General features: G+C 46.8%; 1 protein-coding gene across 1 annotated transcript in view; it reads left to right on the top strand.

The window, feature by feature from the left end:
• Positions 1–10,878, top strand: part of CENPV (centromere protein V) — an 11,381-nt gene extending 503 nt beyond the window's left edge. The window contains exons 2-6 of the mRNA XM_046676272.1: positions 6–352; positions 3,427–3,525; positions 4,871–4,940; positions 9,122–9,236; positions 10,358–10,878. Coding sequence (XP_046532228.1) covers positions 6–352; positions 3,427–3,525; positions 4,871–4,940; positions 9,122–9,236; positions 10,358–10,482 — 756 coding nt within the window. The 3' untranslated portion in view covers positions 10,483–10,878. The remainder of the gene's footprint in view (positions 1–5; positions 353–3,426; positions 3,526–4,870; positions 4,941–9,121; positions 9,237–10,357) is intronic.
• The last annotated feature ends 950 nt before the right edge of the window (positions 10,879–11,828 follow it).

Here is an 11,828-nt window from a genome sequence, read left to right as displayed (position 1 = left end):
CCAAGCCACGCGGGCAGAAGCGGCCTGGGGCCTCTGCGGCCCCCGCAGCCATAGCCTCGGCCGCAGCCGCCAGCCGCGCACGGCGCCCCGCGGGCCAGGCCGGGGGTGGGAGCCGGGCGGCGGCGAGGCAGTCGTCGGCGAAGCGGCGGCCGAGGCAGTCGTCGCCGCGGGCCCAGGAGGCGAGCCCCGGGGAGCCGCCGCCGGAGCTAGCACCGCTGCCGCCGCCGCCGCCGCCCCCCGCGACCCCGGCGTCCTCGGCGGACCTGGGCGAGCAGCGGGAGCGCTGGGAGACGTTCCAGAAGCGGCAGAGGCTCACCTTCGAGGGCGCCGCCAAGCTGCTGTTGGACACCTTGTGAGTGTGGCCGGGCCGGGCGCGCAGCAGCCGGCGCCCCGCGGACGCCCCCGGCGCGGAGTCGGGCTCGCCGGCCCGGCCGCCGGAGCCTTTGTCGGCTGGCGGGTTCGGGGCGCAATCCAGGCTGTGCGTCGTTCCGGCGCCGTGGCCCGCGCCGAGCCTCCGTGGCCCCGGGCTCGCCCTAGTGCTCCCGGCTGCGGGGCTTGGCTCCGTGAGGGTGTGCGGCCCCGGCCTGGAGAGGGGGCTTCGCCCTGAGGAGGCTGGGGGCGCCGCGTCCTGGGACACAAAGGGGCCTTCCCGGCACAGCCATACTGCTTGGGACGCTGTCCTTTGTCTCGGCGCGCCAAGGGTGCGGGGGCCTTTCCAGTGAACAGAAGAGAAATCCCACGACTTTCCTCATATCCGAGTCGCTTGTGGTGTTTGCGCACGTGTTCTGGAGAGAGGGTGGAGGGGTTGAGAAAAGCGTCAGTGTTTTGAACCCACTGGGAGGCGAGGTCCCGTTATTCCAGGCGCTCCCTGTGGGGGAGCGGGAGCGGGAGCGGGGCGGGGGCCTGGTCCCGGAGAAGCGCGCGGGGACGCCTGGGATCCGGGGCCGCGGCGCCGACGCCCGGGGAGGGAGGCCTGGCGGCCCCGCAGCCTTGTTACCGCAGGACTGGAACCTCCGGATGGCTAGGGAAGGAGTTCCGGGGGTCCGGGATGTTAGAAACGAGCTGTTAAACTCTGCAGGGGCTGCCTTGTTCTCTCCAGATGTGATATAGTATCTAGATCCCTGCCCTGCAGAACAGGTGCTACAGGGAGATATTTTAACACCCTCATCATATATCTCAGGGTCAGTTATTTTATGAATTACAAAGAGCGGTTAAAAATCCTAGAAAAAACAAGAACAGCCTAATAATTGCATAATAACGTGAGGATTACTTCTTTTCTTGAACATATTTCTTTGTCCTTGTTCCAGAAGAAATTCTCTTAGGATGAGTCTTCTCAGAGGTCCAATATTTGGTTTTCTGTGTTCTTCACTGTTTGACTTATCGTCTTGGAGTATAGGCTGAACAGGATTTTTTAAGTCACCATTAAACATTTTGGAGCTTTATGATGAGCCGGCTACCCCTAAATATAGGGGATATAAAGATTCTCAGAAATATAAAATTCAAATTTTAAGTAAATTTTAATTTAAAACAACTTAATGATATGTAATTAACAAGACAAGGAATAACAAGTGTTAGAGAGGGTGTGGAGAAAAGGGAACACTCCTACACTGCTCGTGGGAATGCAAACTGGTGCAGCCACTATGGAAAACAGTACGGAGATTCCTCCAAAAATTAATACAACTACCATATGATCGAGATATTCCACTTATGGCTTTTATCCAAAGGACAGGAAAACACTAATTCGAAAAGATACGTGCACCCCTATGTGCGTTGCAGCACTATTCACAATAGCCAAGATTTGGAAGCAACCTAAGTGCCCAGCAATGGACAGATGGATAAAGATGTAGTATATATACACTACGGAATACTACCCAGCCATAAAAAAGATGAAATCTTGCCATTTGTGACAACATGGATGGACCTTGAGGGTCTTATGCTAAGTGAAATAAATCAGAGAAAGTCAAATACCATATGATTTCACTCATTAGTGGAACATAAAAACAACAAACAAACAAACACATAGATAGATTAAATTGGTGGTTACCAGAAGGGAAGTGGGGAGGAGGAGGGCAAAGGGGTAAAAGGGCACATATGCATGGTGACAGATGGTAATTAGTCTTTGGGTGGTAAACATGATATAGTTTAACAGAAATGGAAGCATAATGATGTACTCCTGAAATTTATATCATGTTATATGCCAACGTTACCTCAATAAAAAAAATAAAAGCAATACCTGCTTTAAAAAAAATTTTTTTTTCGCCTATCAGATTGGTATGAGTATGTGCATTTATTAAAAAACCAAAACTCACTAAATTAACTTATATGCAAAGAAATGTATAACTGCACCGTTTTATTAAAATTATTATTGTATGGAAAAAAGTCTGGAGGAACATATAGCAAATAGTTAACTGTGGATCCCTCTGGGTATTAGGATTATAGGAGACTTTCATTTTTAACATTATCAAATATTGTAATGTTTGAATTTTTTACAATAAGCATTATTTATGTATGCAGAAAAAATTTTAAATACATTAAATTAACTGATTCAGCTTGTAAAGAAACATGAAAAAGCATACAATCTTAATAACCAAATAAATGCAAATTAAAACTGCAACGAGCGGTTTTTCCTGTAATTGTTGCTTGAGAAGGTAGAGTGAAAGGTTTTCTCATTCATTGCTGGTGAGAGTGTTCACCTCTTTTGGAAAGCAATTTGATGATATTTATCAAATCTTAATAATGTTTACTTAAGGACATCGCTTATATATAAACTTTAAAAGGATTAAAAGTGTATGTAATGTGTATGGATAGCTGTGTAAAAATTCGTGTATGTGAAGTATACTGGAGGTGAATATAGCAAAATTATAAGAACCTTTGTTAACTTTCTCAGAAGGCTTTTCTGAACCGCCAGACTCAGTCAGCTCCCCTTGTCTTATTTTCCTTCTTTTTTCATAGCAGCCTGTACTTCCTTTATCACAATCATTTAAATGTTATTTGGGTAATTTATTTGATGGCTGCTTAAGTTTGGTAAGGCCAGGAACCATGTCTAGTGTATCTTGTTTACTGCTTTCTCCCTGGTGCCTGGCTCGTAAAAATTCTTAGTAAGTATTAAGATATAAATAATACTTGAGTAGTGGGATTAGGACCCCCCCCCCCCAATTTCCCAAAATTTGGAATGCTTTCTTTTGCAGTTTAACAAAATATAAGAAATGGAAAAAGAGCTCATAGACAAGGCAGTGAATCCTTTCTTTTATAAAATTGACCGTAACCTCCTCAAAAGCAGAGATGCATGTGGTTGTCATGTGGAGAAGACTTTTGTCCCCGTCTTGCTTCTTTCTTTCAGCAAGAGGGAGAAAGAGGGAGCTATGCAATAAAGTCCTGCCTGACTATTCAGAGATCTTTATCTTTCTGATTTTTTGTTTTGTTTAGTGAATACCAGGGCCTGGTGAAACACACCGGAGGCTGCCACTGTGGAGCAGTCCGCTTTGAAGTTTGGGCCTCGGCAGACTTGCACATTTTTGACTGCAAGTGAGTGTTTTCTCTTCCCAAATGAGCTCTAACTTTAAAGAGTTAGAATGCAGTGCTTCAAAATCATCTGGGGAGTTGGGGTATAGATGAAACAATATTGGCCATGAGCTGATACTTGTCGGAGTCAAGTGATGGTACATAAGGATTCATTATTTTGTTCTTTCTCCTTTTGTATGTACTTGAAGTTTTCAATAATAAAAATTTTTACAAAGATGAGGGAGGCTAAAAATAACTGAGTCTGCCGTGTGTGTGTGTTTGTGAGTGAGAGAGGGCACTAGCTCCTATAGCACCGCCCCAGGTGACACAGAGCAGAGTCCTCCGGCTTGTGCCTGGCAGAATCACCCCTCAGACTAATTCTTCTTGTGGATGGAGGAGGTGGTTAGCTGAAGGTGGGTCATACTGGGCCCTGAATGAAAGGCCTTGGGCAGAGTCTTCCTAGGAATCCGTTTGGAGGGAGCTGGAGGGTAAATGAGTAGGGCTGTGGACTCCTGGAAGCTCACCGTGCTCCATGCCCTCTGGCTCTGTTCTAGATGAGGCAGATGGTTCTGCTTTGTCTGTGGAGGGCCTGCTTTTTGGCACCTTCCCGGGCATTGTGATGGAACAAGGATGACAGGCTCTGACTTCTGGACTAATAACGTATTAATTATTAAATATAACTAATTATTCAACAGTACCCAGTCCTTTTTGCCCTTAGGTGGTGTGGTACCTGAATTATATATGAATAATAAATACTCAAATGGGGGAACTGACCAGGCTACTAACAGTGGAGCACAGAGTGGAGAAGCAGCACCGTGGAATATTTTGTTAGAGGATTCTGGACTGAATTAGAATTTTTTAAAAGGTGGACTAAAAGAAGGGACTTAGATTTAATTCTAAAGATGGTAATTCTGAGGACCTGTTTTCCATGGAGCTAGGCTTTTGTGATGTACAGATGAGGAAAGAGGGAAACCTAAGCTTCCTCCTCCATTTTTGGTGTGGATATTGCAGAGGCGTGAGATCGTAGCTGTGCCTGGTATTTGTTTTCTAAGTGTCTCAAATCAAACAGTTCCCTTCACTGTAATAAACTGGGGGGTGGCAGCAGACACGTGGCTCTGATGGCCCTAGTTTTCTGAGGGGTGGCTCGCCGTGACTGCTGGCTGTGCGACCTGCAGGCCCTTCTGCACATGCAGAGCAGAGGCCCCAGGTGGCCAGTGCGTCTGTTTGAGCCTCCCCTTCTCTGGATGCTGCTGAAAGGGGCTTTACCTCTGGGGTCAGTCGGCTCTTAGGACATGTCAGGTTGGGCCCCTTGGGCACTCAGGGTGCAGACGGTTGTTCACAATTTGGGACTTGCTCTGTCTTTCTGTAGCTGCAGTATTTGCAAGAAGAAGCAGAATAGACACTTCATTGTTCCGGCTTCTCGCTTCAAGCTCCTGAAGGTTAGTGCTGAGAGCAGGGTTGAGGAGCCCCCCGTGGACGCTCCTGGAGAATTTGAGGGGGCAAGGAGCACATTAGGGCCTTTCAGGGGACTTTAATTTCTGTTTTCACCCAGGTTTCATGCTTATTTTTAAAAGGTTCTGTTATATTTCCCCTTTATATTTTGGATGCATATTTGATATTACTGTGAAAATATTTTCGTGTATAGAGAATCCAAAAATAAGATCACCCAAATCCTATCAACCAAAGGTAACCTCTGTTATATTTTGGTGTACTATATATATCCTTGTGCATTATTTTCTACATAGATAAATGCATCTAAACATATTGCAAATGTTTTCATCGAAGTAGGGTTTTACCTTTTTGTCTGTTTTATAACCAACTTTTATCATTTCCCAATGAAAAATATATGATTTAAAAATTTTAACTTTGTTATTTTGGGAAATTTTCTGTGCTTGGCACAAGATTTGAAAGGTACAAAGGTGTGTGTGTGTATATACATATTACTGGAAAGTCTTCCCTCCACTGTCTGTCAGCCGCCTAGTCTCTTCCTCCCCCAACCATTTCCTAGTTTAGTGTTATTAGTAATGATGCTATTGCTTTATACTGTTGTTCCTGTATTTGCAGCATGTTTTCTTATATGAATGTGTCATAATCAGTTGTCTATATTTGAACTTCTAGGTTGAATGCCATTTTTTTTCCGATTCCAAACACTATGGTGAACCTCCCTGTGTATACACCTTTGACAGTTTAGAAATTGTTTCTTCAGGATCAATTCTCTTAGAAATAAAATCTCTGGTCAAAGAATGCAAACTTTAAAAAAAGGCTCTTGCCACGCTATTGCTAATGTGAGGTGGGATGGGCCTTTAATTCCATCCTTGGTTCCTGTTGCCCCCATTGTGGTCTGACAGATCTCTCTGTGCTTTGGAGTCATGATCTGTTTCCATGTCTGTCTCCTTTACAGATCATGAGGGTCTCCAGGTACCACCTGTTGTCACGTCTGACCAGCTCCTGGCCTCATAGGCTTGGCGTTGAGTAGGCACTCAGTGAGTGTCTGGGAGGAAAGACTAATGGAGTGAATGAATGCATGAGTCCTGGTCTTTCCTAGTTAGTGAGATTTAATCTCAGACGCTTTGGGCCAATTTGTCCCTTTTTCTTTGTCTGCCCCTTGATCCTCCGTGTGGGTGTCTGGTCAGGGAGGTGGGACAGATGAGCAGCATACTGTCCCTTGTCTTTCCGGTAAGCCGGAAGAGCGCCACTGTGCTCTCCTTGGATGTCTGCTGGAGGCTGTGGCCCCAGTTCAGCTTTGCCTCTGAGCATCTGTGACAGACGTTTCCTGAAGACACCATCAGGTTCAACCATGGGCTCTTAGGTCTCGGAAATGCTACTTTTTCCCTTTATTTGTTTCCTCTTTGAGCCTGCTTATCACTGCATTTTCTTGGTGCTCTATAGTACCATTCTCTTTTACCCCAGCCTGTTGAGGGAGCAATTTTCTGTTTGTTTTTTTAAATTAAGTGCAAAACTTCTTCATTCATTCAACAGATATTTATGGGGCACCTACTGTGTACTAAGCACTATTCCACTGAAACCCAGCAGTTAACATGACAGACAAGGCCCTTGGAGCTTACATTCTGTAGAGAGGGAGACAAATAAATAAGAAAAAACTCGATAGTGCTATTTAGAGAGTTAAACAGAGCAATATGATAGAAGACAGCTGGGGAGCTGGTTTTGGTCGGTGAGGGAAGGTCCCTCTGGTGTTTAGATGAGGAAGATGTAGGTGGGGAGGGGTGCAGTCAGGAAGAGTGTCCCCGGCAAAGGGCATGCACTGTGCAAAGGGGCACACGCTTGGTGTGTCTGAGGAGCTGCATGGTGGCTGTGCTGGCTGGAAGGTGGCCAGGGGGTGGAGGTGAAAGAGTGGCCCAAGACAGAGTTTGAGAGATGGCAGGGCCAGACAAAGAGACAGATGTTATTCTTTGTGTAGTGTGAAGCCCGTGGAGGGTTTTAAGCAGGATAGTGACAAGACCCACTTCAGAAGTATTTTAAAAGCTCCTTTTGGCTGCTGTGTGGAGAATGGATGGTAAGGAGGTAAGTGTGGAGACAGGTTGTTGGGTGGGCCAGGTGAGAGATGATGGGAGCTTGGATTATTAGGATGGTAGTCATGGAGATGGAAAGAAAATAGATACTAGGAGATATGTTTTGAATAGATAATTGTACACGTTTAAGAGAAGTGGTTTTCAAACTTAGGTGTGTGCACAATCACATGGAGGACATGCTAAACCAGAATGCTGGGGGGCCGGCCCTGTGGCACAGTGGTTAAAGTTGCGCTTTGGCGCCTGTTTTCGCAGGTCGGGATCCTGGGTACGGGCCTCCTCCACTCATCAGCCGTGCTATGGAGGCATCCCACATAGAGAGTGGATGAAGATTGGCACAGATGTTAACTCAGGGCTGATCTTCCTCAAGCAAAAAAAGAGGAGGATTGGCAACAGATGTTAGCTCAGGGCAAATATCCCTCACCAAAAACCCCCCAAACAAACCAAAAAACAACCCCAGGGGCCAGCCCTGTGGTACAGCGGTTAAGTTTGCACACTCTGCTTCGGCAGCCTGGGGTTTGCTGGTTCAGATCCCAGGCACAGACCTACGCACCACTTGGCAAGCCATGCTGTGGCAGGTGTCCCACATATAAAATAGAGGAAGATGGGCACAGATGATAGCTTAGGGCCAATCTTCCTCAGCAAAAAGAGGAGGATTGGCAGTGGATGTTAGCTCAGGGCTAATCTTCCTAAAAAAAAGAAAAACCCAGAATGCTGGGCCCCTCCCTTGATTCTGTAGGTCAGCAGCGGGGGCCTGAGAATTTGTATGTGTTACACGTTCTCAGGTGATGCTTATGCTGCTGGTCTGGGGACAACATTTTGGGAGCTACTATTTTAGAGGAAGGGCAAACAGAACTCTAAAGGATTGGGTGTGAAGATGGGAAATGAGAGAGGAGTGAAAGTTACATCCACAGTGTTGGGCCTGAGCAGCTAGTTGAATAGAGATGCCAGATTCTGGGGGACAAGCAGGTGTGGAGGGGTGCTGGAATCAAGAATTCTTTTTTGAAAAAGTTCACTGAAAGATCTCTTTTGAACATTCATGTAGAGATAGGAAGTGGGCAGTTGGATATACAGGTCTGGAGTTGTGGAGAGAAATCAGCTGGAACTATCAGTTTGGGAGTTGTTGGCATGTGGATGCTGTTTAGACCCATGAGACTGGGTGAATCTACTGGGTGGATGGTGTAGCCAAAAAGGGCAGAGGGGCAAGGACAGAGCCCTAGGGCTCGCCAGCATTTATAGAGAGTTGAACAGAGGGGAAGAGAAGCAAGCAGAGGCAGGGCCAGTGGGGAAGGAGGAAAAACAGCAGGAGAGCGTGGTATCCTCAGAGACAGATGTTTCAAAATGGAAGGACTGGTACTGAGAGGTCAAGTTAAGAAGAACCAGTTAAGAATCCAGTGGTCAAGAGAAATGACCATTAGATTTGTGAATATGGTGATCATTGGTGATTTCTGACTAGGCAAGAAGACAGGAGAAATGACCAGAGAGGTTGGCTGATAGGCCCCAGGAAGCAGGTGTTTTCACTCCCTGACATCCATGGGGCATGCTCTCTTGCCATGGATCAGGGAAGGCTTGAGTCTGAGTTGTTCTGTGTGACTTGACCTAAGAGAAGCCGTGAGCTGTCATGCACCCAACTGACGTGTCTCCGGGCAGTTTAGATGGATCCCTGCCCTTGAGAAGCCTCTAATCTCTTGTGGGAAATTGGACTTGTCCTCAAAATCCTGAGAGCTGTACAAGAGGGCTTCTCCCCATTGAGACTTTTGAAGGATTTATTTTTTAGGGGCCGGCCCGGTGGCGCAGCGGTTAAGTGCACACATTCTGCCTTCGGTGGCCTGGGGTTCACCAGTTTGGATCCCGGGTGCAGACATGGCACCGCTTGGCACGCCATGCTGTGGTAGGCATCCCACATATAAAGTGGAGGAAGATGGGTACAGAAGTTAGCTCAGGGCTAGTCTTCCTCAGCAAAAAAAGGAGGATTGGCAGCAGTTAGCTCAGGGCTAATCTTCCTCAAAAAAAAAAAAAAAAAAAGATTTATTTTTTTAAATGCCAAAGAAAATCTCTGTAGAAAGAACAGCTGTTTGTCTGTTTTCCTTCAGGGAGCTGAGAGCATAACCACATACACGTTCAACACGCACAAAGCGCAGCACACCTTCTGTAAGAGATGTGGCGTTCAGAGCTTTTACACTCCCCGCTCAAACCCCGGAGGGTTCGGTAAGTGAAGGGATGAGCTACAAGCTCAGGAGGGATGTGGAGAGGCCCTGTGGCAGCTCTGGGTTAAGATGCTGGTTGGAAAGATGGGCACTGGCGCATCTGGCTTGCCTTCTGGTGGCTCGGCCCTTTCACCTGCGTGTTTTAGAACGGGCTCTTCAGCAGAGCTCTTTTCAGATGACGGAATGTAAGACTGGCCGTGGTCGTTCAGAGACCAGCCAGATCTGGTTCTCATTTGCTGGGGCTGCCAGAGCTGTATGTTGCTGGGGCTGACATTGAGGGATAGAGAGAGGAGGGGAGGGGCCCTGGGCCTGTGGGGTGGGGGAGGGAATTCGAACAACAGTGGTGGTTAAGGGGGTGAAGGAGGCAAGAGTGAGGAGCATTGATAATGCCATTTAAGAAAAATTAGATTTTTTTCAAAACACAAACAACACCCAAGCCCTGCTTCAGATTCTACTTGGATCTGGGGGGAGAAAACTGTTAGACAGTTCCTCAGAATGACACCAATTGCAGTGTGAACTGAGTGGAAAGGAGTGGTTGAGGGTATTCCTGAGGGATCTTGTCCCTGTATAAATGCAGCCTCCAGCACTGCGTTGGGGCGGCTGTGACTGACCATCTTGTGCCTTGTGGGGGGGAGGGCAGGACATGACCCTCGCCCTCCACGTCTCATTTCTTTAGCAGCTCCTGTTTGTTCCTCATCTGTCATGTGGAGAGTCCTTCCTGCCTACCTCAAGGATCAGGAAAGGCTTTTGGAAAGTATAAAATCTTGTACAGATGGGGGAAGTATTTAAGGCTTAGGAAATTATCTGTCCAAACCCTGGAAAAGGCCTGTGAATTCATCAGGCTGTCACATGGAGATCGCTCTAGGCTTGAGTCTGTCTACTCTTTTGTACTCTCAGCTGAGTTCTGAATGATGTGCAGCCTCTGCCATCGCTGGTTCGAGAAGTCTGATCCCCCCCTGAGGTGAGGACAGCAGGCGAGGAGGATGACAGTGTAAGCCATGGTGTGTCACTCAAAGAGCCTGGTATGCAGTGCCTACAGGTGTAGGTTTGTCCGAGAGGCAGTACAGTGTCTGGTCTCACTCATACTCGGGACCCCCCTTTCTCTGTGCCACTTCCCTCTAGGAATCGCCCCACACTGCCTGGATGAGGGCACTGTGCGGAGTGTGGTCATTGAGGAGTTCAATGGCAGCGACTGGGAGAAGGCCATGAAGGAGCACAAGACCATCAAGAACATGTCTAAGGAGTGAGCTCCTGCTTCTCTCTGAAAAGGAGGGACGATTCGGGCCGGCATCTTGGCTGTCGACGCTGCACCTCGGGGGTGCTCACGAGTGTGGCTGACCCAGGCTGTTGGTTCCATTGGCCGGTGGCCGTCTCCATCTCCGCAGTTTGCTCCAGCTACCGGTTTCTTTAGGCAGCTCTTTGTCCTTCCTCAGCCCAGATTTTGATGTAGGCTAGTTGACGTCCTCCTTTCTCTTCCCAACTTTTGTGTGATCTTTTAGAAAGATAAATATTTTTAACATTAAAGAAGTTACTATGGTTTTATCATTTTCTTTGCACATTGGTTTTGCTTCTGAGGCCATTTAATAGCAGGTATTTAGTGAGGACTGATAAGATGCTTGTCACCAAATTGGGAGGGGGAGATAAGACAAATGAACAGTTATTAAAAATGGAAGATTATGAATGATCACAAGCCACGTGAGTTGTAGAGATAATATGAGCTTTAGGAGTTCAGAGGGGAGGGGGCTGGTCATGGAAGACTTGGGAAGGGTATGATTGGGGTCTCTTTTTTAAGGTAAATCAGTGTCTGATTTTTTTTTTAAATTGTGGTAAAATACACATTACTTAAAATTTACCATCTTAACCAGCTTTGAGGGTACAGTTCAGCTGTGATAAGCATGTTCACGTTGTTGTGCACCCAATTTCCAGAACTCTTAATCTTGCAAAACTGAACCTCTCTACCCGTTACACAACAACTTTGAGTCTATATTTTTAAAGGAAGTAAGATTTAGGAAGATGGAAGAAGTAACTGTGAACAGAGGCGTGGACACATGGTAAAGCCAGACTGAGCTAGAGGCTTGTGATGGGAAGAAGTACTAGAAGAGATCAGAGAAATGTGTGAAGCTGGACCATGGACGGTCTTGGATATTAGGCTGAGGAATTTGCCCTTTATTTTACAGGCATTGGGAAGCCCTAAACAGCTTTGAACAGGATGAATAATGCCTGGCCTGTTATGCAGTCTTTTGACTGGTTTCCCCTCCCCCTTCCCCCCCTTGCTTCACGTTGCTGCATATTACAGTCAGATTAACTGTCCTGAAACATTCCTTTCATTACCAAATACTGTGTGTACCTAATGGCAAATGCTTAATAAACATTAGCTTTTTGTTTCAGGGAAATTAATCATGAAATGATTTGTAAGGTAGATTACTCAAGGAAAAAGAACAGAGAGGGGAAGTACAGATGTACTGGTGCTCTGTGTGGCCGCCACCTCTTCGGAGTTGAGGGACTGTCCGCTGACAGCCATGTTCAGACTTTAAGGTTGGAAAGAGCTGGTGGTAAATTATACAGGTAAAACATCAGTATATTCTGATAGAGC

The sequence above is a fragment of the Equus quagga genome, chromosome 11, assembly GCF_021613505.1.
Source record: "Equus quagga isolate Etosha38 chromosome 11, UCLA_HA_Equagga_1.0, whole genome shotgun sequence".
Classification (NCBI taxonomy): Eukaryota; Metazoa; Chordata; class Mammalia; order Perissodactyla; family Equidae; genus Equus; species Equus quagga.
This window is presented reverse-complemented; position numbering and strand designations above follow the sequence as displayed.